We start from the raw sequence: 24,405 nt of genomic DNA on the forward strand, positions 1-24,405 counted from the left end.
GGGGATTCCATGGTTCGGGTTCTTGCATGCTCTCTCAGTCTCACACAATATTGATACCTTACACTGTATTTGTAGTAGTCTGGTCATCGTAAGCCAATTCCCTTGCAAGCAGTTCGCGCGCGATACGGTGTGACGTGACGTTACTGTTCGCGTTCATCGCGCGTTGTTCGCGTCTGTCATCATCGGCGATCCGACGCGGTTGACTGTCGTACTCGGCTCGATGAGCTTCGACGCTATGACGATCCAAGGGAAGCATCCTCGGTTTCAACCACTACGTCTGAGCGCTTCACTCCTCCGCCATGTCCGTCCTTGACCAGCTCGAGGATGCCGCGTACGACCTGCTCGATCGCGTATGTCTTCCAGACAATGTCCCTCTGTGCCGTATCACCAATATATGCTTAGGGTGCTATACCTGACTTCATCGTACGCATTGCGATACGCGCTCTGCTCCGAAAGAGGCTGCGAGAAATAGGCGATGGTGGAGGGTCATGGCTCGACATGATTCTTGGAGGCAAGAGGTACGTGCATCCTCCCGAAATCATATCCCGATGTTGATAACGACTTTAGCACCTTCGCAGAGAAGCATGCTGCCAAAATGGCCTGGATTGAAGGCGTGAAGAGACGGACGGAGATTGCCGACCACACGGACAAGGCTAACGAGCAGCACTACGAGGTGCGTGCTAGCCTCACCTCGAAGCTCCTGGATTGACATGATTGATAGGTTCCTACGGAGTTCATCATCTCCACCCTCGGGCCTGCCGCCAAGTACTCGTCATGCTTGTATCCAACCGGCCAGGAGACGCTTGAAGAAGCGGAGGTCCTCATTCTCGATAGCTACTGCGAGAAAGCCAGGTTGAGAGACGGTCAAGACGTGCTGGATCTAGGATGTGGTGAGCATTGACTGGTCTCGCCCGATATACGCTATCAGCTCACCATTCCCCCCCGCGAAGGCTGGGGTTCGCTTTCCCTATTCGTTGCAGCGCGATACCCGAACTCCAAGGTTCTGGGATTGTCCAACTCGACTACGCAGAAGGCGTTCATCGACAAGACGGCGCGGGAGCGCGGTCTGCGCAATCTCGAAATCATCACCGCCGACGTGAACACATTCGACTTCGCTGGAGGAAGGCAGTAAGGAATGCCTTCTCCCTGCGTGCCACTCAGCTCATATTGCTGCAGCTTCGACAGGATCCTTTCCATCGAGATGTTCGAGCATATGAAGAATTACGAAGCCCTCTTGGCCAAAGTCTCGAGGTGGATGCGCCCGTCCATGCAAATGGGCGACGGCCCTGCAGACACAGAAGCCCACACAGGCGAAGATCCATCCCTTCTTTTTATCCATATCTTCTGTCATAGAGACACGCCCTACCACTTTGAAGAGGGCGACGGATGGATGGCGAAGAATTTCTTCTCAGGTGGGACGATGCCGTCGCACGATCTGTTCGTAAGTGACAATTTCTCTGTACTCCCCACCATTATTGACATTCTTGCCAGCTATACTTTCAAACGCACATTGCACTAGAACGCAGCTGGTACCTATCTGGCACGCACTACGCGCGGACGCTCGAGGACTGGCTGAAATTGCAGGATTCCAAGAAGGAAGGTGGGCATTCAGATCGACGCGATGAGTAGAAGCTCAAGGCGGGACACAGAGGGTCTCGCTGCTCTGCGCCGGGCCGCCATCGCTCAGGGGCGCGACCAAAATGAAGGAGACAAGACCTTCAACAGGTAAGTCTGCTTCGAACATGATCTCACCTTGCAGACCTTGACCATCTCATGACTTCAGGTTCCGCGTGTTCTACATGGCGTGCGCGGAGCTGTTTGCCATGGACGACGGACAGCGATGGGGTGTTGGGCACTATCTCTTCCGTCGTAAATAAGGAGCAATTATCGACCGTGCGCTGTGAATATCCAGAAGCGAGCAAGGAAACAACGGAACGACGCGTGCCCCATTTTGTCAAACATCTGGTGTACAACAGACTCGAATGGCAAGTGCGACCTGATGTCGATGAAATGGCTGCCTTCAGATCTATCGTGGGATGGTTCGCGTTCAGGACGCAGTCTGCATAACTGGAGAGCTGGGTGTATGGTGGTACAATGGTATCAATCTATGCGGAAGATCATCGTTGATACAGACGCTCATTACTGAAGGCATATAGTCAGATCGATCATAACACGTTGGTGCACCACACGTACGCGTTTCTGGGGCTCTCCCCTCACCAGGTCGCGTGCATCCGCAGGGCTGGGAGAAGGCACGCCTGACGCTGGGGGATACGCGACGGCGCGTGTATGCGAGGGCTCCCTTGGGCGCCCTCCCCGAGCCCTCTCAGCGGCGCGGATAGCCTCCCACCTTTTCCGCTCCTTCTCTGCTCTCTCCCTAGCCTGAGCGGACTGCGCTTTCCAGGTCCTCAGGTGCGCCTCATACTCCGCCTGCCACTCGTCTGTGGCATTGTCCTCGGCCGGGGGCGCAGCAGCGACCTGAACGAAGGCGGGAGAAGGTGCGTCAGATGTGTTGGTCCTCGCCGAAGCGCGGGCGGGGCGTTTGGGTGGAGGCAACTCGAATGCGTTGGAGAATGACTCCTGGATAGGTAGATCGTGATTAGAGCCCTTTATTCACTTGCTAAACTACGTCCACTGACCTCCAAAATAGTCTCAGCCTTTGCGATGGTCATGGCGGATGCAAGAGCAGAAGCCAGGGCGTAGCTGAACTCATCATCGTCTGCGGCCGGCAATCGCCTAGATGGACTCGTGGATGTGCTGGCGACTCGTGTTGACAGCGATGAGCGGGAATGACGACGGCGCCGGTCCGGCCGCTGCTTGACGTCGTCGAATAATGACGTCTCTGGCCCAGGGGTCTGCGGTGCGTAGAGGTAGTGCATGGTCGTTGGGCGGCTGAGGCGGCGGGTGGCAGGTGCGTATAGCTCTTCATCTAATGCCACCCGTCGCCCTTATATACGCTGACTTCCTGCCAGCTGGCCGCTGAGGCAATTCCCGATGGCAGCCGAATGAAGCGTGCGCGTTCTCATGGCTGCACGTCGAAGGGTGGGAGCTTGGCTTCTATCTCGGGTCCTGAATAGAGTGTTCACCCCAATTCGGATATGCGTGTTCCAGCCTTGCAACAGGCTGCTCGCACTGCTGCTCTTCATTGGCGATGTCGGGCGATTACGCATCTTTCACCGTACGGTGCCCTGTGGGGAGATGTCTCGCGGCGTATCCCCGCCTGGCATCACTTGTGTGCAGCATCGCCAGCGGGGTTGGGCTCACCCTGCGAAACTTGGCAGCTTGACACGTAGGATTCATTCCTTGCCAGCGTAGGAGCGGTGGCTATCTGGAGGGAAGGGATGACGACTGTTGAGTGGGACGATGATGATAGCTGGAGGCAACGTTGCCACAATATAGGAAAGTCGACGAACGAGGTGCGTCCACGGCGAACATGAGAGTGGCAGGAAGAGAAATATATTCTGTAACGTACAGGGTACCTTCCAGGTGTGCCACGCTTACATCAAGGGGTCGGCACCAATACGTCCATACGCAGAAAGAGAAGACATCCTCGGCGTCCACATCAGCGACAGACTACTCTCAGTGCTCTGCGGACGACAACAATTCACGAGTGGTCGGAACAGACCGTTGCGACTCTGTCCGCTCACATATGATTTTTGAAGCTTGGATCTTCCTCAGCCCGCTCTTTTCCCGCGCCCCCTTTTGCGAGGCCCTTTCCCAGTCTGAGTACCACCTTGCCCTGTTCGAATATGCCCGTTTCCCCCGGCGCTGGTGGAGGGCTCGAAGGTGCGCCTGCTTCCTACATGCTACGGTAATCAATATCAACCAGCTTGGATGCAGGCCAAGTTGAAGTACCGACCTACCGTGGTGATGCACGCCGGAAAGCCTGCAGAACCTCTTCGTGTGTCCATCGCGTGCGTTGCGGAAAGTCGTCCTCGAGAGGAGAGGGAGACTTCGGCGCGTCTTCATCCTCCGCGATCGACTCTGTACCGTCAGAAGACAATGGAAGCTCCCAAGGGTCATCCGCGTTATCGTCGTCTCCTGAACTCTCGCTGCCTCCTTCGTCGGACATGACCTCTGAGCGTCCCTCCGACGCCGTTTCCACTACGTCCTTGGGGCTCCGAGATGCTTCGAGTCCCTCCAAGTTGTTTTGCCGATGCACGACACCGGCAGTAATGCTCTCGTCTGCCCCTCGCACGAGATCGTTGTCATCGTTGTCGCCGTCGTCGATATCGGTGTACTTCATGTCGGCGCGCCACAGTCGACCTGCGCTTTGCTTAACGCAGATCCCGGGGTGCTCGAAGACGGCGACGTCGCGAATGTCCTCGGTAGGTCGCAAGATACGGGGGAGGTCCGGCATAAAGAAGAGGCCGTAGTCAAGCGTGCGAATGCCTCGTAGGGCGGGGAAGACTGTTGGCAAGCGGCGAACATACCCGCGGAACGACGGTATCTCCCGTGCGCCGCCTGTATACTCTGGCGGTTCCCAGATATCGACCCAGCGCACGGAGGGATGGGAGACCGTCCATCGCATCCTGAAGGACATGACAAGGTGTTGCAGCTTGGGGCAGTACTGCTGAACGCCCTGTTGGTTTGACCCGTTGATCGTGGACCATCCATCGCGTAGGTGGAGATACTCGATTTCACGCCCTTTGCTCATCAGAAATACGAGGAATGAATTTTCTGCGTCCGGCAGGTTCACGGAGGAGATGGTGAGATATTTGAGACGCGGCGTCGACCATCGAGAGACCATATGAAGAATGTCGACACGACGGCAGTCAAGGCTGAATGTCGTCAGACACTCGAATACGAGGTTTCGCTCAAACATGTCATCTTCGGTAGAATCAGTGAGCGTGAGGTGAAGGGATTGCAGGCGACAACTCGTGCTCTTCGCGAGTGGCAGGACCTCCGCCACCGTCAGATGCGGCTCGTCGTTGAGAGATAGGTTAACTACGCTGCGCGGCAGGGATATCGGACAAAGGTACGACTGAAAGCGGTGGTCGAACGGGTCCAAGGACTCGCGGATACACGTAGAGAAGCTGTGTAGGCGCCGGCACATGAGCAAGATCGCGCACAAATCCTCGTAGTAGACGTGTCTGTGGTAAGACGCCACATAGCAGGCTACCGTGATCGTGCGCACTGACGATGCAAGGTCGCCTTTCGACTTTGACAGAGTCTCTTGGAAGGCGGCGATTTGTCCGATGCTGGTGAAGCCGATGTCGCGGTACAGATATTCGAGAGCGACCGCGTTCCACGAGCGACAAACGAGGGTGAGCGAATGTTTGGTGCGCATGCAGATCGCCCACGCATCACTGGGGATGGTCGCGAAGGTAGGTCTAATCAGGAAGGATGGCTCCATAGCCCAGTCAAAGATGATGGACAAGACCTCCGCTGGTAGATGCGCATATCCGTAATGAGCATCCACAGGGGAATGAGGCTCGACAATATCGCCCAGAGGTCCGTATGCGAACTGAGAGGAGTGATTAGATTGTTGACAGTGGCGCTCGAGATCTTTCGGCTCACTTCATATCGTGCTAACTCGTCTTCGAGGCGCCGACATTTTTCCTCGAGCTGTGAGATCTCTGAAGCGTATTGTTCAATCATATTGGTGTCACCAGTCATTGTGCCTGCATAGACGATGGGTAATGGTGAGAAAAAAGTGTGAAATGCCGCATGTAGCGGTTAGCTCCGCCTCGGTGCCGAGTTGTGACGCCTCGGCCTTAGCCGACGCCACGTGCTCTACCTTCACCTCTCGCGGGGGTATTTTCCTTTGGAGTTCCTTGAGGTTCTCCTGGTTTCTAATGACTCGTATATATACTCCGTGACTAGTTATGACTACTTACAGCTGTAGGTATAAAAGGGCCCTCCTCCAAGGGAGGAGGGCAAGGTTTTCAATCGAGACTTCGTTACAGAGTAACCTCGTGGGAATCTTCTTCATCATCTCCGTGAGCCGAGCCCGGCCCGCTCTCCGCGTCACCGTACTCGCCTCATATTTTTACTCTCTCGCTCGACGTCCTCGATAGAAACATCGACTTCGACTTCGACAACCAGCAACCAGCAAAGTTTTCACTACCTACCCCTATTCCCCCCGCTAAGGCAACGGACTTGATCAACCCGGCACCCTTCGCGGCTTAATTACCCTTTCTTCCTTGTCGACAATCTCAATGGCGCCAAAAGCTCAACCTCTGCGCGATTCCAGCGGACGTTTCCGCCCTCGCGCAGCGTCGGTTGACACCGGTGAGTCTCAGACCGCGTGGCGTGGTACTGACGACTCCTTCACTAGTGCACTCTCGGACAACGAGTCCGACTCGGGCACGGCGGGCGCTCAAGATGCGCCGCCTGCCACCGCCGATGACCAGGTCATCGAGCATGCGACGGTGCAACACGACGTTGTGCCGTCGTCGGGTGCTTCCGCCACGACGGTGGGGGTATCCCGCCAGGTGTCTGCTCTCGACGGAGCAGACCCTGGAGAGGGCGAGTGGTCGGCCGATGCCGCTGCTCAGTCCCCGACCCACGCGCATGCCGCCGACGGCCTCGTGCCTGAAGCTGGTGCTCAGTCGCGTGCACCGGGTGCTGTGGGCAGTCGCGCTATCGCGCCAGAGTCCACGGAAGTAGATAATACTACGAATAAAATTTACCCTCAGTATGATGAGAACCGCGAGCACGAGGCTCGCGAGTCCGAAAGCGTGAACGTACCTGAGAGCTCTATCCCCGGAAACAGTAGGGACCGGATGGATAAGGGTAAAGGCCCGGATCTACGCAATTTCGGTAATCTCGACTTCGACGAGGTCGAACACGATCCCGAGATTCAGCGGGACATCCTGGATGCCGCAAATCGAGCTCGGGGATCGCGGGCTCAAGTGCCCAATCAGGGGCCGAGGGTGTCCTTGGCAAATCTGGAACCCCGCGCCACTGAAAATAAGCAGATCGCTGACCTATTCGATGCGCTCCACCTCAAGACTGTTGAGGCCGCGGACTATGCCGCCCTCAATGCCAAACTGGCGAGACAGGTCAGCCAGCTCAGTGAGAGATACGACAATCTCGTCGAACTCCTCACGGATGGGTCTGGCGCCGCACGCTCGCGCGCTGCGAGCGTCGCACGTGAGCGGTCGGTGCCGAACGAAGTTCAACCGGCACGTGACCTGAGCGCAATCAAGCGCGAGACCGCGGAGGCCTCTGTGCCCCCCGCGGTGCCTCGTGAACGTCCTTCGAAGGCTTCTAGTCCCGAAGACAAGCTTCGTCCGAGCTATGTAGCTGGGGGCGAGTCCTACTGGGACAAGTACATGGCTATGATCAGAAGCCGTGTAGTCGGCCTTCCGAGCTCAGACTCGGATGACGACGGACAGTTTGACAGCGCGGGTAAGGCCAGCCGCCTTAAGCCGCAGCCTCCTGAGTCCTACGATGGCCGGGAGGACGATGAGGCCTTCTGGACCTTCGTCATTGATTCTCTTCAGTATGTTACTGATGGTCGAGTGGCAGCCACTCGGCAGGCCGACGTTGTCTCTCGTTGGCTCACTGGCAAGGCCAGAAGGTTCTACAAGCAGAACTACATGCTTAGTGCTTCTCGAAGCGCGAATCTAGACGACTTTTTCAGAGATTTATTTGATCACTGTTTCAGTCTAAACTACAAGGACAAATGTCGTACCCAGTACAAGTCCTGTACCCAAGACAATCGCGATCTCCGCGACTACATGCACGATCTAGAGCGCTTCTGGGTGGTGCTGACTGAGGAGACCAGCCGAAACCGGGTCTTGAAGTTTTGGGAAGGTCTTGACTCCTGGCTCGTGAAGCGCCTGATGGAGGACGGCTTCAGCAAAGAAGTTGATGAGTTAGAGCCTACGTACCGACGTGCTCTGCAGCTCTGGCAGGCTAGCTACGCTGCCCGAGCCCAAGCGAAGGGCAGGCGCCCTGACGACCATGGTGGATCGCCCCCCAACCGCGGAAGCGGTACAGGTGGCGCATCTGCATCGTCCCGACGTTCTGGAGGCGGGAGCTCTTCTGCTCCCTCCTCTAGGCCGCCAGCGAACGCGTCTGCTGCCGCTGGAACGCGCACCTCGAACTCTAATGACCGCTCGAGGACCATTGGAGGTAAATTCAGTGGACAGGCAAGGGGGTCACAACGTACCTCCGCGCCGAATGGAAGGAGCGCGAACGCTCGCGCCCCTCCTAACCGCAAGCCAGGAAAATCTCCTGAGCTCCTGAAGCGCCTCCGTGAAGAGGGGCGCTGCTTCCGCTGTGAGTCTAAGGACCATATAAGCCGAAACTGTCCCGAAGCGAACCACGTACCTTCGACGTCTTCTGGACCTCCTGGTCTCGCGATTCACTCGGTGGCAATCGAACAGGCACGTCTGCTCGACCAGAGACGTGCTGGCGTCACTAACACGACTACATTGTCAGTCAATATGGTTCAGTTCGAACCCTCGCACGACTCACCTGGGTCCAACCCGGACAGTACACGCTGCACGACGTGCTCACCGCCGTGGGCAACACACGTCCTCGCGGACTGTCCGCTTGTCTGTGGTGACGTTCCCGGACGCCCCCACCTCTACGTGCAGCCGCTCTTCGACTACTACACGCGAATTGCGCTGCGCGCGAGGCGCGAGCCTCCCAAGTTTTGCTCGGGCGACGACTTGCTCGCCCTCTGCGAGACACCCGAGTATGCCGACTTTATTGGTCGCGCCTGCGACCCTTCGTACGTTGGCGACTTGGGGCAGTGGCGTGTGCGTGGTGCTTTCGCGCTGAACGCCGTGCGCGCTTGGCCTGGCGACGGCGAGAAGCTGCGCGATGCGATGTTCCACGACCTCGCGCCGCTCTCGTATCTTCGCGATGGCGCGCCCGTCCGTTTCCTGCCAGTCCAGACCCAGGACGGTTGTGTCTCCCTCTTCGAGACTGTTGAGGCCGAAGCTGGGCGTCGCGAACTGGCTCCGCTTCGCATCCCGAATGCGTTCTTCATCCGCGAAGGCTTCTCGATGGAGGACTACGTTGCGCGTCAGATATGCGTCGACTTCGGGATGGACACCTCACAGGCTCGTCGTATGGCGTACCTCTACTCCACGGGCACTACCCTCGGGGATCTCGTGCCTGAGAGCGTCGCTTACGCCCTCAACTGGGCAGTCAGACGCGTAGTCGGCGAGGAGCAGCGTCGCGCTGACCTCTCCCGCTTCTACGCCTTCCGGCCGTACTCTGGGTCGCCGGTCATCCTCGTGTGCGACACGCTCCTGGGCGTGTCGTGGGGTCTTCGTCTCAAGGACATTGACGCCGGTATCAACGTCTGGTACTGGTACATGTATCAGCGCATGCGCTACTTCGTGGGTGGGCATCAGAACACGGCTCACCCGAAGCGCTATATGTCGCGCTGGTTCGAGTCGCCTGCTGAGGCCGCAGCGCGTCGAAGCTTCGACGTCTTCACGCAGCCCGACGGCGCGTTCCCCGCGCGTTGGTTTCGCGAGCCCGCGGAGGACCTGATTGAGTCCGGCGTGTTCGCACAGGCGTGGGCAACGATGGTGCGCATGGCGTCCAACGTGCCGGTACGTTTCCCAGCTTCGCGTCTTCCATGGCGTCAGCTGACGGTCTTCGCAGTATCGAAGGGGCGCTCCGCGCCGTTGGCGTCCTCGTCCGCACGCGTTGCGCAACGAACAGCCGTCTTCCCGCGGGGGAGCGGCCGCCGCATCCCGAGGCCCATCGTCCTCGTCGTTCGTGTAAGCGGGCATCCCTGCAAGGCGTTAGTAGACTCTGGTTCGTCAGTAGATCTCGTGAGCTCGGCTCTCGCTACTCAACTGCGCCTTCCGCTCATTGAGCACAATGGCCAGGTGTCCATGACGATGGCAGTGAGCGGGTCGCGCTCGAAATGTAATTTTCATACGTCTGTAGATTTTGAATGGTCAGCTATACACGAGCAGCGCGTCTTTGACGTCTTGAACCTCGCGACTTACGACGTTGTCCTCGGGACTCCGTTCCTGTACCAGCATTCCATCTCGTTCTCCATCAACCCGCCGAAGATCCTCATTGGGAGCGTTGAGGCGCTGCCGCTTGAGGGGCCACACGTCGACGACTTGTTCATGGCAAACGTAGAGCCCGAGCCTGGCTCGGACGAGTTAGAAGCTATTCGGAAGCATCTAGTCGAAATGGCCTTACCTTTGTGCAAGACCATCGCGGAGACTGAGCTCCCGCCCTTGCGTGCGATTAATCACACGATTCCCATCATAGACCCCGACCGTCGGTACCCGTTCCGTCGCTCGAATTGCCCTGCAATCTTTCGTGAGCAATGGAATGAGAAACGCGACGCATATATGCGCTCGGGGCGGTGGGAATTCACCACCGCCACGAACACGGTGCCGATGCTTCTCATCGCGAAGAATCAACGCGAGAAGACGAAGCTACGTACCGTCGTGGACTTGCGTGAGCGCAACGACAACACGCGCAAGTTGTCGTCCCCGCTCCCGGACCAGAATGCGATCTTGCGTCGCGTTGCTGCTGCAAAATATTGGTCAATTCTAGACGGGAAAGATCACTATGAGCAGATTCGCGTCTTACCTGAGTATGAGGACGTCAACATCATGGCGACGCCAGATGGGAACGTCAAGAGCAAGGTCATGCTCCAGGGCGACTGCAATGCTGTCGCGACGTGTCAGGCAATAATGACGCATATTTTCCGGCCTTACCTAGGTGTCTTCATGGATGTCTACCTTGACGACATCGTCATATACACGAACACGCTTGAAGAGCACGTTCGCGCCGTCAAGAACGTGCTTGAGGTGCTTGCACGCGAGAAGTTCTATTTGGGTGTTAATAAGCTGCACTTCCTCGAACCGGAAGTGCGCGTACTTGGGCGTATCGTCGATGCGAATGGCATTCGGGTCGATCCCGCTCGCGTCGACGAGATCGCGAAGTGGCCGGTGCCTACGAATAAGAAGTTAGTCCGTGCATTTTGTGGCGCGGTGGGCTGGCTCGCCGATAATGTCGCCGAGATTGCCGCGCCTTTGGGCATTCTGCACGATTTGTGCGGCGAAACTCACCGATGGGAGTGGGGATTCACGCAGCAGCGCGCGTTTGAGGACTGCAAGCGGCTTGTGAGCGCGAGCAAGCGCATTTCGCGCCGCGGCATCACCCTCGGGCCGGATGGCAAACCGACCTCGCGCGTTTGGCTTCTGACCGACGGCTCTAAGTCGTCTTTGTCAGGAGTAGTCGTTGAAGGGGAGGACTGGCGTACCGGAACGGTAATCGCGCTCTTCTCAGCGAAGCTGAGTACGACTCAGCAGAATTATCCTGTACACGAGATCGAGATGTTAGCTGGCGTGGAATCAATGCAGCGGCATCGCGACTTACTTCAGGGATTCCACTTTACGTGGGTGACTGACCATCGTGGTCTTGTCCATCTTCTGCGGCAGCCAAACCTTTCGGGGCGGCAAGCGCGCTGGCTTGAGAAGTTGGGCGAGTTTGACTTTGAAGTCGTGTACCTGCCAGGCGTGGATAATGTATTAGCTGACGCACTATCGCGCATATACGAGGGCGACGCACCTGGAACGCTGCGCTCTCCCTCTGAATATACATCCTTTGATGAGGATGGCTCCGTTGATTATGACGGTATGGACATTACTCGACCACTTGTGACCGAGCTTGGCGCTCTGGCGATTGCGCCAGAGGCTGAGGACGACGTCGCTCCTCGCCGCGGTCGAGGGCGTCCAAAAGGCTCGACGAAGGCCTTTAACGACTGGGTTCGTCGTCTCGCCGCGAAGAAGGGATCCGTCCGCTTGATTGTGGGCGATCACGCAGCGGATGGCGACTCTGAGAGACGCGCGCCGCGTCTGGAGGGGGGAGACGACCCTGTCGAACCCATTGCAAGTGACCCGAACGCGTTTGAAGACGAGATGAGCGAGAAGGAAGCAGCGCAGAACGCGCTGCCAGCTCATCACGCGTTTGCTTCCGATCAAGCCACGCGAGGTGATGTCAGCGGAACATCACATTCGGCATCTTCCGAGTACCCCTCGGGTACCCGAGAGAACGCGCACTCGCGCGCTGTCGAAGACAGCCCGTCGTCGCCCGACGTCGGCAGCCCAATTACAGAGGATGCGAATATAGACATACCTAGTGCTGTCCAGATGTCGGAATCTGAACCAGAACACCCGACAGGCAAGACACCAGCCTCAGCAGAGGAAACACGTGTCTCGACCTCGGTCGGCGCGGAAGGTGACGAAGATAATGATATCGCACCTCCTAGCCTCACGGAACCTATCTTGACGGCTATACCCAATCACACACGGGGTGTACGCATTGAAGATCTGATCCGGGATAAGTATCAGGACGATCCATTCTTTGCCAAGATATTGGAAGAACCCAGTCACTTCCGAAACTTTGAGGTGGTTGACGGACTCATCTTCCTGAAGCAGGACTCTCGTCGTCTGCTGTGCATTCCGAACATCAAGGAAAGTGGTCGCTCCGTGCGAGGACTCATTATTCAGGAAGCACACACCTTACTCGCGCATCTCGGTGCCGCTAAGGTTATCCCCGTGCTCCGTGATCAGGTGTGGTGGAAGACGCTGGTGCCTGACGTACAGAAGTTCATTGCGTCGTGCACCACGTGCGCTTGGAATAAGCCCAGCAATCACAAGCCGTACGGGCTATTGAATCCCCTGCCGGTGCCTGGCACGCCTTGGGAAGCTATCGGGATAGACTTCACGGGTCCCTTTCCCGAGAGCGAGAATCACAATGGGACCTTCAATTACCTTCTCGTCGTGATCTGCCTGCTGACCGGCATGGTACATCTTATTCCGACGCGTACTAATGTGACTGCCAAGACTCTGGCATACATTATCTTTGCGGAAGTCTATAAGCTACATGGGCTCCCCAAGTACATAGTCAGTGACCGGGATTCGCTCTTCACGAGCATATTCTGGACTCACCTGCACAAGTTGATCGGAACGGAACTGCGCATGTCAACCGCATACCATCCGCAGACCGACGGATCAACTGAACGGGCCAATCGGACAGTTGTCCAGATGATACGCGAATGCGTCGAGCCCGCTCAATCGGACTGGGTCCTGAAATTGCCGGCGGTTGAGTTTGCGATCAACTCCGTGCGCTCGGAGAGCACGGGGTATGCACCGTTCTTCCTGAATACTGGTCGCATGCCCCGCGCCATGATCTGGGAGGACGCACCCACGACGGAATATCCCGGGGTGCGGACTTATGCGCGCCGCGTCAAGCAGGCCATCATGCAGGCTCATGACGCAGTGCTCGCCGCGCGTGTCAAGCAGACACGTGATGCCAATCGACGCCGCATCCGTGCGCCTTTTGCCGAGAACGATCTAGTATATGTCTCAACTGCCAACATGAACTTCCCGAAGGGCCGCGTTCGTAAGCTACTTCCCAAGTTCATTGGACCGTACCGCATCCTGAAGGATCTAGGCAATGAGGCCTTCCTTCTCGATCTCCCGAAGGAGTTGAAGCAGCGGGGAATACACCCGCGCTTCCACGCGTCTCTATTGAGAATTCATATTCCCAATGATGATCGGCTATTTCCGGGCCGCCTTGAGACTCAGGTGGCCGACTTCGGTGCCTGGGAGAAAGAATGGGCAATTGAGGAGATTGTGGGACATCACGGCAAGGGTGCTGATGCAGTACTCAAGGTGAAGTGGAAGCCGGGCGACATGTCCTGGATCCCAATCAAGAATGTCGCCACCCTCGAGAAGGTCAAGCAGTACCTCGAGGCGCTTGGCGTTGACAAAGCGGGTGATCTCCCGGCTGGATCTGAACCAGACCCCGGGGATGTCCAATTGTATGTAGGGAATCTCGAACTCACGATCGAGCCTCGTGTTCCCGATGGCGAGATTCACGACGAATCGGGTAATGGGCTTAGCTGGGATCCCTTTAAAAGGGATGGACAGTCAGTATGCCAACCCAACTCCATTCCCTCTTCCTCTCTCTACATACATACTATGGATCCTTCTACCTTACCTCCGCTTCCCGACTCTCCTTCCCCTTCGCCCAACGCCAACCGTGTCGGTACTCGTTCCCACACCAAAGCCAAAACGGCGCCGGCGATCAAAAATGGCAACAAGGCGGACTCGGTCCAACCGATGGATGTCGACCCACCCAGTTCCGAGGCCGCCCCGCCGGCAACCGCGCCCAAGACGATGTCGTCCGTCCTCGACGCCGCCGGCTCTGCCGCCTCCACCCTCATCGACAGCGAGCCGCCTGTCGACACCGCCGCCGCGCTCCGCGCAAAGGAGGCCGCCCGCGCCAAGTACAATGCCGGTATCATCGCCGACCGCATCCGCCAGCAGGAAGCCGCGCGCTCCGACGTCATGAAGCAACCCATCCCGCGCGTCAACGCCGCCGCCGACGCTGGTGCGGATAAGACCGCGCCTCCGTCCGCCGCCGCTGAGACGACGCCCGCCAAGCGCGCCTCCGAGGACGACGGCTTCCTCCTCGGCCGCGCCAAGCCACGCGGCCCGGCCCAATCCGCCCACCGCCGCATCGTTCCCATGACGTGGGAGATCCGCGGACGCCGCCTCGTCATCCCTATCTACGCGCGCGACGACCCTGAAGAATACCTCTTCAGTTACCGCATCCCACTCACCATCCTCGTCGAGTACATGCGCTTCAGCGACGGCATCACTGCCACTGGAATCCGCCACGACGTTGTTGAGGTCCCGTCCGGCTATGCCGAGTTCGTGGAGATCCTCCAGCGCGTCGACTTCGGCAAGCACATGTGTCCGATCGACCTCGCGACCGGCAAAGTCCGACCCATCCCCGACGAGCAGCGCATTGATCGGACCTTCTGGGTGCGTCAGATCCTCGACATCAGCAGCGGAGCGGCCGCGCATCGCTACATGGACGAGGTGGAGGGCAAGGTGCCCGAGCCCACCAACGAGGAGCTCCTCCTTCGTGAGGTGACGGCCATCGAGGCGATGCAGGGGCGCTTGTCGAACGCCCGCCGTCAGCAGGCCTTCGAGGCGAACCGTGCCAAGCGGCGCGAGGGCAAGGGGAACCAGTAGTTACTCACTACTTACTAGAGATCATCAGAACAACGGCTCGAAAGTTACTTACAGAAAAGGTTCGAAATATATACAAAAACAAAGACTCGTTTCTATTCTATACATACGTGCTACTTACTGGTTGCTACTGTACTTACAGAGCGCCTTAGAAGGCGCTGGAGGGGGGTATGTGACGCCTCGGCCTTAGCCGACGCCACGTGCTCTACCTTCACCTCTCGCGGGGGTATTTTCCTTTGGAGTTCCTTGAGGTTCTCCTGGTTTCTAATGACTCGTATATATACTCCGTGACTAGTTATGACTACTTACAGCTGTAGGTATAAAAGGGCCCTCCTCCAAGGGAGGAGGGCGAGGTTTTCAATCGAGACTTCGTTACAGAGTAACCTCGTGGGAATCTTCTTCATCATCTCCGTGAGCCGAGCCCGGCCCGCTCTCCGCGTCACCGTACTCGCCTCACGAGTCCATGCGATACCACGTGACAGCTGAAGTTCAGGTTCGCCATTTCTTGAATCCCCGATGTTTACCGGGTTCTCCGCGATCGTTGGAACTAGTATATAGCACAGAACTGAATGGTTACTGGACAGGCTGCTACATACCTGTACTACAGGTATGTGGTACTTGAGTGATATACTCGTCGGGATACCAAGCGAATATTATTCAGTCAACACCAAGACGAGGCCAGCGTCGAAAGATCGCAAGGGCCTCGTCATGCATCAGCTGTGGTATCTCTTCATTATCAGATACTTGCTCCTCCACATCTCCCTCTGTATCCGAGCTATGCACAGAGTCAGAATCGCTATACGACGAGGAGTCGGGATAGAACACGGAGTCATCGTCTTCGTCGCTGGATTCCTCATCGCTGTCGGTGGAGGCATCGTCGTCCTCGTCAGCATCTTCTCCGTCGTCGTCATTTCCGTCGTCGCATTCGGTCTCGTCTTCATCAATTTTGGCCTCCGCCTCATCGCTGTCGTCTTCGTCCATTGTGGAATGGGACAGGAGAGATTCCGAGCGTTTGCGAGTGATTGATGCGAACGGAACAGCGTCCTCTTCGTCAACGTTCGCGCCTTTACCGATGTTAACATCGTCGTCGGACCCTGCACCATCTTCAGCATCCTCATCGTACCCATTCCCATCCTCTTCATCTTCCCCATCCTCGTCTTCATCATCTTCATCCTCACTATCCTCATCCTCATCATCCTCATCCTCATCCCTCTCGCCCTCACTTTCACTCTCCTCATCAATCCTCCTATCCACATGCACGCGCTCCAAATCTCCCCGCCACACCCGGTTCGCGCTCTGCTTCACGCAGACGCCCGGATACTCCCACGCCGTGTACTCGCCCAGCGGCGGCGCTGCGCACGGCTTGAGGAGTCTTGGCAAGTCCCACATATGGAAGAGCCCGTGGTCAAGGGAGCGCATGCCGCGGAGGAAGGGGCAGTGTTCGGTGTTGACCTCTTGAAAGAGGGGGGTTTCGCTCAGGTTGGGCAGGCCGAGGAGATTGGTATCGCCGGCGTAGTTTTTGTCTAATTGGGGCTCCCAGAGATCGATCCACTGTAGGGCCGGGTGTGCCAGGGTGCCGAACATGTTGGGAGACAGCACGAGGTGTTCGAGGCGCGGAAAGAATTGGACGGCTTGGATGTCATCGTCGAGGAGGCGGCGACTTGAGCTATGTAGATGGAGGTATTTGACGTACTGTCCGTTCTGAAGGGCAAGCGCTTGCAGGGCCTGGGCGGTGTTGTTAAATCCGAAGCCGTTCAGAGTTAGGTTTTGGAGGCGCGGCATTCCCCACTTCGCAGCCACTCGCAATATCGAGTCGTAATCCGATATTAGGGTCAGCGTGAGCAGCGCGGGAAAGACGAGCCCGGATGGCGCATATTTATCGATTCCATGATCGGCGAGAGGCAGCTGAAGGGTTTCAAGGCAGTGACTTGAGGTGGCGAGAAGCTCCATCAAATTTTCCCAATACCACAAGTGTTCGCTCAGCCGAAGGTGAACGATACCCCTGACGAGCGACGGCGGGCAGAGCTGCAGAGGGAAGAAGTCGCAATGAGCCCCATCTCGCGAACACATCGAGAAACTATGCAATCGTCGACACAACAGCAAGATCGTCCGCATATCATCATTGTATATCTCCTCATGTTGATGCGGGACATAGCAGGCCATCGTAATCGACCGGACCAGCGACGCGAGGTCCATTCGGGCGTTGAGTAAAGTTTCCAGGAAGGCGGTGATCTGGCCGATACTGCGAAGGCCGACGTCGCGGTAGATAACTTGAGCGGCGGTCTGATGCCAGGAGCGGGAGACGAGGCTGAGGGCGCACTTGGTGGACATGGCGGTGAGCCAGGGAGTCTCGAGGGCAGTGTAAAGGGGGCTGGCGAGGAAGGGCGGCGCGACCGCGCGTTCGAAGATGAACAGCATGATTTCGGGTGGCAGGTCGGTGATGGTGCGAGGACGAGAAGGCGCGGACAGCAGCCGCGTAGCGTCGGGGAATTCGTAGAGGGACTGTCATAGTTGTTTAACGGCGTAATGACGATAGCAAACGCGCTCACCTTGTATCTTGCGGCCTCATTCTCGAGCGCCTGGCATTCTACCGTGAGCTGGGTGTTCTCGGAAAGAAGCTTGTAATGGTCTCGACCTTCCCGCAGGCGCTTGTGTCGTGCTTGAAGCTGAGCGTTCTCAGTCGAATGGCATTCAAAATCCGTCCCACATGCTTGGGCATGGTCTTCCTTGTCGGTGCTGTTCGTCGATGCGGGTTTGGGATCGCTACGGTCTGAATCGCCTGAAGCACCGGCTACTGCTGAGGCATAGCTCATGGATGGATCTTGTACACAGAAAATAGATGCAATGTCAGAAGGATAATCCCACGCCGAGGAGTCGGAGGACATTGAGTAAGTAAGATGATGATGATGGTCAAAAGCAAAGACCGCGATGCACGACACGCTCTGATCACGCCCTCGGAAGCCGGGCCGGTTGTATTGTCCGCCAAGAACAATGGAAATTGGTATTTGTGCATGCATTCTGGTTGATCGTAGTGACCTCACGCCTCCCTCACCTGCCGCTCACGATCACTGCGCGCCACGGCGCAAAGTGCGATGGCCAGCATACTCCCGTCGCGATGCCTGGCGTCCTCCCTCCACGCGTACAGCCCCTCGTCGCCAGCGTTGACCGCGCCCAGCCGCTACCATGTCATACGCAACTTCTTCCGGCGACAAGAATACGGCAGCGCGCCGCAGACGACCTCGACTCAAGCGGCGACTAGATGGCGGACGAGGGGACCATTGACAGCGTCGACTAGCACCCTCATGAGGGACTCGAGGATAAGGGAAGGACTAGTGTTGGGTTCTTGGCAGGCGCGTTGTGGACTTCATACAAGTGCGCCGCTCTTGAAGAAGAAGAAAAATCGGCAACGACAATCGGTCTTCGACAACGACGATACTTTCTTTACTGGACAGTCTGCTGCAGCCCATCGTACCGCACAAGCTGCCGTTGGTGGCGCAAACACGGGAAGGTCACACGAACAGTCGTCAGAAGAAGTACCGATACAAGACGCCGACCTGCGACAAGCCGAGGGACGATCGACGACAGCGCACTCTAATGTTCCTGCAGAACGACCTGAGCTCTTGCCTACAGAGCCGCAGAAGCAACCTACAGCGCTGCAAACCCCGCCGATCACCTCGTCATCCCCTTCATCACAGACAGCCACGTCTACACCCCCTGTGTCCCCTCCAGAGACCGACGTCGTCAATCTTCCACCTCCTTCCTTCTCACAAGCGGCTCACGATCAAGTCGAAGCGCCCAAGACCCCTTTGCTGGACAGTCCAGATGCCCATCCGTCCCTCCCGCCACCCTCGCATCCAGACCAACCCTCTGCTGATGGCAACATACCTCCCGCCGGACCGCCGCCCAACTGGGACAACTACCCGCGCTGGGTGCAGCGCACCATGGCGTCCATGCCGCACATCACGCGTCCGACGCGCGAGGCCATGTTGAACGCGGCGAGTGGATTCTGGGAGCGGCTGCGCATACATTGGCGTTGGATGGCCCTGCGGTCTTTCCGGAAGTTTAATGCGGACGACTTTTCGGCGTTCCTTACATGGTTCGTGATGAGCCAGACGATCTGGATCCTGGTTGGAACGTCAGTAGCAAATGCATCGTGCTATATCGCTGTCATGTACTTACGGACTATCACAGAACGTCTTTCCTATCCGCCGTATTCTGGTTAGCCAACAGCTTGAGCTTACAACGTGAGCACTTACCTTCCGAGCGCGAGCCATATTGCTTAACGAAGCCTGCCAGACTACATCGCAAAGGCCCTCAGCGACTACCTCACCCGCGGCACCGACATCATGATCGTCTTCGAGTCTGCCATTGTTCCCAAATGGCGCGACTCCAAGCTGTGCTTCAAGAACGTCTACATCTCCCGCGGCCCGCACACCACGGAGCAGGAGAAGAAGAGGCAAGACGAGAAGAGGGCACAGAGCGATGGCGAGGAAGGCGAACCTGGCCACCCACCGCAGATGGCGGGCAAGGTCCCGGAGCAGCTGCTGGAGGAGTACAACTACACAATGTTCGACCTCAACGTGGACTCGGTGGATGTGACATTGTCGTTGTGGCGCTGGCTGGATGGCAAAGGGCTGGTGAAGGATGCCGTAGTGAAAGGCGTGCGTGGAGCTATCGGTATGTTTGCTTTCCCCATTACCCTCAGTCCCTCTCCCTTTGCTTAGTTCGCCCTCCCAGACCGCCGCTCCATCCACTGGGACCCCGAGAACCCCCTCAACCCGGCCGACTTCCGGCACAAGTCTCAACCCGGCGACTTCGAGCTCGAGTCGCTGCAAATGGAGGATGTCCTCGTCACCGTGTACCAGCCCGATGCCTTCCGGCCATACACCGCGTCGATCTTCCGTGCGGACTTCCCCATATTCCGCAAGCAGTGGCTCTTCTACGACTTCTTGTCCGCGGACAGTATCGTGGGGCAGTTTGATAACTGCCTCTTCAGTCTGCATAAGCCGCAGAGTATCGGGCGGACGAACGAGGCGGACACGAGGGACAGCGACTGGGCGAGGATGGTGAGCTGGGATTGCGCGTCTGAAAAAGGTCGAATACTGACTGCTTTTCGTCAGTCCCGCGTCCGCATCGACGGCGTCAACATCGACCACCTCCAGCGCTCTACCTCCTCCGACGGCCCCTTCTCCTGGATCACCTCCGGCAAAGTCGACGCCGTCCTCGACATCAAGTTCCCCCACGACCCCGAGGACGAGCTCCCGTTCCAACTCATCCTCGGCGAGCTCGCCGACGCCATCTCCGAGCACATCCCCGGGCAGCAGCAGCACATCCCGGGCCAGCGCGAGCTCGCGAAGCCCCCGCTGTCTGCACCGGATTCGGACGGGATCGAGCGCGCGGAGCCATGCGTGGTGATTGATATTGATTTGCGGTTTAGGGATGTGAAGGCGAGCGTGCCGATCTTCACGAATGACATTTCCGTGGCGAACAATGCGCTCATTCGGCCAATTGTGGCGTTTATGAAGTGAGTTGGGTACTATATGTGGAAGGGGCAGGTACTGACTGGATCTGCAGCGCGAACCACACTTTGGTACCGATTCGGGCGCGGGTGGTGAAGGACTTGAGCGAGTTCGATGGGGCTTGGACAGTAAGTTGATATCCTTTCTCGTGTGTTCGGCATACTCATGTGTCTTGCAGATGTGGGAGAGTGCGTAGCACTTATGCGCTATACCCTACACATACTAACCTCTTTCCTAGCTGGTCTCATGGACGATATCTCTGATAAGGTGCGGTCTCCCTCCAGTTCTCAGTCACCCGTTCACCGACCGACTGATCCCTTCTCCTTCAGATCTACAACGCCCTCGCCTACCACGTCACCCAGGCCAACATGAACAAGCGCCTGAAGACCGTCGGCCTCTGGAGCGTGCAGATGACCGCGAGCGCGGTACTCTCCGCGCTGCGCCGTGCGCTCGATCCCATCTCGCTCCACCTGCGCGAGACGTACACGATACCGCTGCAGAACGCTCACGCTATGTACGAGTTGCTCATGTTTATGCCACAGATATGAGAGTGTTGATGTGTATATTCTTGACAGGGAAGCGCGGGCGGCATGAGGGATTTGACACTTGCGAAGGCTAGTGCACGCGCAGGATCTGGTACACACGATGGCCCCTGCTACAACGGGTAACCGGACCTGCGGTCGAAATGGTTTGTGAATTATGTTCGTCTTGCTTGCTGTCGGAAAACAATGGACTAGCTGTATGTATCGGATGTTATGCCATCTACCTCACGACTTGAATGATATATAGCCTCTGGGCATCTCTCCTTTCATCGTCTGCAGCCTGTTCTGAGGAAGCGAGGCTCGTGTCAGACTTACGCGGCCGTCCAATTGCACCGTGAAGAATCATCAATTCCATGCCTATGCCAGACGAGCTTATATATGATATTGCAACGATACAACAACAGTCCACATGTCCTCACATGCCTACATGAGAAAGGGATATGGGCCCACGCCACGATGTACAATGGTACAACAGCTGAACGAATAAGGAGAGACGCAAAGCGAGAAAAACGCCGAGCTAAGCTGGTAAACCTACAGATTTGGAAGGGCACCTATACGAGCGACATGGTCTTCTTTTCTCGCGACGTGACGGGGTCCAGCTCGCACTGCTCGACCTCAGGGCTCGAGGGCTCCCTGACTTTATCCTCGTAAGGCGCCGTCTTCCGCAGCCTCTGGCACAAGCGCATACGGAGGATGATGAGACCGCGGACAATGGAGAAGATGATGACCTCGCCGACCGCGATGCCGACGATGTAGGCGGCGAGGTAGGGGCCTTGCTTGACAGGGTCGAGGAAGGAGTAGGCTGTGTGAAGAGTGAGTCAACAAGTCGAGACAACTCGACGAGCGATGGGCACGTACTATAGAACCCTTGAGTGCCGTACGTGATGTACGCAACCCCAAGATAGCCGGCCAAAAATACGATGTTGCATGGAAGCGCCATCCAGGGCATGAGCGGAATATTCGTGAGGAAAACCTCAAGAATAGCGAAGATGAGGTTCATTGCATGAACGGAGATGTTCCCCCAGGCTAAATGCGAAGGCCCATCAGCATAGTAAATCAAGAGCGAAAGTCAACTCACCTGAGTAGGTCGTGCTCATCGTATCGGGCGAGGAGAGAAGACCCCAGAATACGGCAGTTACAATGATGGCTGGAATGATACATTAGCATACGTCGAAAATGTGCACGCGCACGAGAACGTACGAAAGGTGGCGATGGTGGCGAATAAGAGTACATGAAGGGCCTGGAGAAACTTGGGCCAGTATTGCAAAGGGTATGATGTTTGTCCAGATCTTGCATAGAAGAGCGTTTGCACGCCAGCAGCGAAGAAATAGCTGCAGAGGCCGATGTACGAGAGGTGCGTGAAGTACGAGAAATATCTGCGCGCCACCTTCGTCAGTACGTGCATTCCACGCGTCTCATGACCACTCACGAATCCAAGTCCTCCGGGAAGTGTGTTCCGTCCCATGCAAGCTCGAAGATCAGAGTGACGAGCGCGTAGAACCCCAGGAGCAGACGGATTGAGGCAAGTACAACAGGGGAGAAGAGCGGGGACGTGACATAGCCATGAGCGGGGTCGAAGACGAGCTCCTCGACGCCCAAGAATCGGTGAATGGCGACCATCGTGCTCCCCCAGCCGTCGTTGGTCTTGAGGTGGTGGCGGAAAAGAGCAAAAGGGCCTTGCTGTCGCAGTAGCACCACCCACGTCGATCGGCGGGCGGCGGACCTTCCGACGTCCCGGCGCCCGTCAGCTGGACTATCCGCGCTCCGGGTCCGCGGACATCAGAAGTCTGCGGTTTATCTGCGGTCCTGGCCACGCAGCGAAGGGCGAGAATGGCGAGAGGGCAGCGCATGGAATTAGGAACCTGCCGTATGGCAGGGTGCCCGCATTGATCATGGTCAAGATCAACCCATGATCAGCTCGATCGACGTCCTTCGGGGTATTCGCTGAATGGCTACACATTGCATTGTCCTGTGATAAGAATACAGAGCGGGTACAAAGAACAGCGGAGAAAGCGAAGGACAGAACAGAACAGAAGAGCGAATAAACATGAAGCATCGACTTGGAAACGAGAAGGGAATAAAGATCGAAACGTCCGAAAGCACACACCAAGGTTCCAGAAGCAACATCAAGCGGTCGTCGGTACCGGCATGGGAGGAGGCATGCCTCCTGGCATAGCCTGCGGAGTGTGAGCACCAACACTCTGGGGACCTGCAGTCCCCGCGGGCGAACCAGCGGGCGGAGCCGCCAGCGGCATCTGCGCGTACACTGGTGTCATCAAGCTCACACTCATCGCACCCTGGGACCCGCCCGTCGACTGCAGCACGTACAACGGTGTCGGCGGCGTTGGCTGATACACACCAGACGGCGAGGGTTGGAACATTCCCGGGGCAGCAGGCGGCGCGTAGCCACCTGGGTAACGCGGGTCTGTCGCTCGCCGTCGATGGTGACGATACTCATCTCGGTGACCTCCCGAACGACGATGCGTGGTGGACGACGTCCGAGTCGAGTGACTCTTGGGCGAACCATGCGGGGCAGGGTACCCGTAAGGGTATGGATAGGCGAAGACGCCAGGCGGTAGTGGCGGGACATCCGGAATCTCACTTGGGCTGCGATGCCTGCGCCGATGATTGGGAGCAGTACGAGGCCGAGGCCGCGAAGACCTGTAGTTTCCCCGGTCCCCGTGCGGCGAAGACGGACTGGACAAACCCGCAGACGTCTCCGACAACCGACTCGGCGACCGTGAGCTCAGCAGGTCAATCGTCGTCCGCGTCCGCGTGCTCATTCCGCTCATCCTCCTCGCTGTCGTCGCATTCGCGGTCGCCTTCGTCTGTCGGTACCACGACTGCAGTTTCTTCTTTGGTGGCGGCGGGCGGTAGCTACCAACAATGTTCTCGGCGACCCAAGGCATCGTGTTTACGGCGCGGAAGAAGCGCGTAATCGGGTTGCCCAGTTGTGAGGAGAAAGAGGGCTCGGTAGTCGAGAGGCTGAGCGGCTGACCAGGACGCACAGGGCTTCCCATCTTGGAGTAGTCGGGAGCGGGGCGTAAATGTGCCTGCACGGCACGGTGCGAATCATCAGGAGGGCTGCCTGGGTCTGCTGGTGGTCCAGTAGTATGCGTTGTGTTCGGATCGGACTCAGGAGGATGCGCGAACACCAAGCCCGAGTCGGGTCGCGTGCCCGAGTCCGGGCGGCCAGAGGTCGGCCGCGAGGGAGGTGGCCTGTACGTTGAGCTTGAACCATGGCCGCTAGACCGCTTGGGCGACAGTGGTCGGATAGGCGATACCGTCACACCCCCGCCCATCGGTGATGTCGAAGGCCCCGCCACCCCCGGCCTCAAGCTCGGCGGGATATCGTCC

The 24,405-nt window shown here is 57.5% G+C and overlaps 8 protein-coding genes across 8 annotated transcripts; 3 read left to right on the plus strand and 5 right to left on the minus strand.

Annotated features, from left to right (window-relative positions):
* Nucleotides 1–134: 134 nt before the first annotated feature.
* Nucleotides 135–2,257, plus strand: SCHCODRAFT_02583540 (S-adenosyl-L-methionine-dependent methyltransferase). Its single transcript, XM_050343940.1, has 9 exons — nucleotides 135–350; nucleotides 403–518; nucleotides 568–673; nucleotides 722–890; nucleotides 951–1,128; nucleotides 1,177–1,441; nucleotides 1,492–1,600; nucleotides 1,650–1,725; nucleotides 1,784–2,257. The coding sequence occupies exons 1-9, from the start codon at nucleotides 300–302 to the stop codon at nucleotides 1,875–1,877; spliced, it is 1,164 nt and encodes a 387-aa protein (XP_050199261.1). The 5' UTR covers nucleotides 135–299; the 3' UTR covers nucleotides 1,878–2,257.
* On the minus strand, nucleotides 2,140–2,876 carry SCHCODRAFT_02669607 (uncharacterized protein; the record flags this gene model as incomplete). The annotated part of the gene is made up of 2 exons (XM_050346609.1): nucleotides 2,140–2,577; nucleotides 2,637–2,876. 2 exons carry the CDS (start codon nucleotides 2,874–2,876, stop codon nucleotides 2,140–2,142), a joined length of 678 nt encoding a protein of 225 aa, XP_050199262.1.
* Nucleotides 2,877–2,896: 20 nt separating this feature from the next.
* SCHCODRAFT_01318273 (uncharacterized protein) lies at nucleotides 2,897–3,414 on the plus strand. The gene has a single exon (XM_050341440.1). It carries the CDS (start codon nucleotides 3,022–3,024, stop codon nucleotides 3,310–3,312), a length of 291 nt encoding a protein of 96 aa, XP_050199263.1. The 5' UTR covers nucleotides 2,897–3,021; the 3' UTR covers nucleotides 3,313–3,414.
* Nucleotides 3,415–3,576: 162 nt separating this feature from the next.
* On the minus strand, nucleotides 3,577–5,637 carry SCHCODRAFT_02583550 (uncharacterized protein; the record flags this gene model as incomplete). The annotated part of the gene is made up of 3 exons (XM_003030073.2): nucleotides 5,518–5,637; nucleotides 3,861–5,464; nucleotides 3,577–3,796 (listed from the first exon to the last, which is right to left on the minus strand). Exons 1-3 carry the CDS (start codon nucleotides 5,614–5,616, stop codon nucleotides 3,577–3,579), a joined length of 1,923 nt encoding a protein of 640 aa, XP_003030119.1. The 5' UTR covers nucleotides 5,617–5,637.
* A 10,007-nt stretch (nucleotides 5,638–15,644) lies between these two features.
* On the minus strand, nucleotides 15,645–17,800 carry SCHCODRAFT_02703028 (uncharacterized protein; the record flags this gene model as incomplete). Its single annotated transcript, XM_050346967.1, has 2 exons — nucleotides 15,645–17,489; nucleotides 17,537–17,800. 2 exons carry the CDS (start codon nucleotides 17,798–17,800, stop codon nucleotides 15,645–15,647), a joined length of 2,109 nt encoding a protein of 702 aa, XP_050199264.1.
* A 1,128-nt stretch (nucleotides 17,801–18,928) lies between these two features.
* On the plus strand, nucleotides 18,929–21,054 carry SCHCODRAFT_02508137 (mitochondrial distribution and morphology protein family 31/32; the record flags this gene model as incomplete). Its single annotated transcript, XM_003030486.1, has 8 exons — nucleotides 18,929–19,122; nucleotides 19,179–19,231; nucleotides 19,284–19,664; nucleotides 19,725–20,053; nucleotides 20,108–20,511; nucleotides 20,562–20,638; nucleotides 20,745–20,773; nucleotides 20,836–21,054. The coding sequence occupies 8 exons, from the start codon at nucleotides 18,929–18,931 to the stop codon at nucleotides 21,052–21,054; spliced, it is 1,686 nt and encodes a 561-aa protein (XP_003030532.1).
* Nucleotides 21,055–21,375: 321 nt separating this feature from the next.
* On the minus strand, nucleotides 21,376–22,786 carry SCHCODRAFT_01129121 (uncharacterized protein). The gene is made up of 5 exons (XM_003030071.2): nucleotides 22,478–22,786; nucleotides 22,249–22,424; nucleotides 22,127–22,195; nucleotides 21,907–22,074; nucleotides 21,376–21,850 (listed from the first exon to the last, which is right to left on the minus strand). The coding sequence occupies exons 1-5, from the start codon at nucleotides 22,666–22,668 to the stop codon at nucleotides 21,600–21,602; spliced, it is 855 nt and encodes a 284-aa protein (XP_003030117.1). The 5' UTR covers nucleotides 22,669–22,786; the 3' UTR covers nucleotides 21,376–21,599.
* Nucleotides 22,787–23,335: 549 nt separating this feature from the next.
* Nucleotides 23,336–23,638, minus strand: SCHCODRAFT_02669613 (uncharacterized protein; the record flags this gene model as incomplete). The annotated part of the gene is made up of 1 exon (XM_003030070.2): nucleotides 23,336–23,638. One exon carries the CDS (start codon nucleotides 23,636–23,638, stop codon nucleotides 23,336–23,338), a length of 303 nt encoding a protein of 100 aa, XP_003030116.1.
* Between the last annotated feature and the right edge of the window lie 767 nt (nucleotides 23,639–24,405).

Source organism: Schizophyllum commune, assembly GCF_000143185.2.
Source record: "Schizophyllum commune H4-8 unplaced genomic scaffold SCHCOscaffold_8, whole genome shotgun sequence".
Taxonomy (NCBI): Eukaryota; Fungi; Basidiomycota; class Agaricomycetes; order Agaricales; family Schizophyllaceae; genus Schizophyllum; species Schizophyllum commune.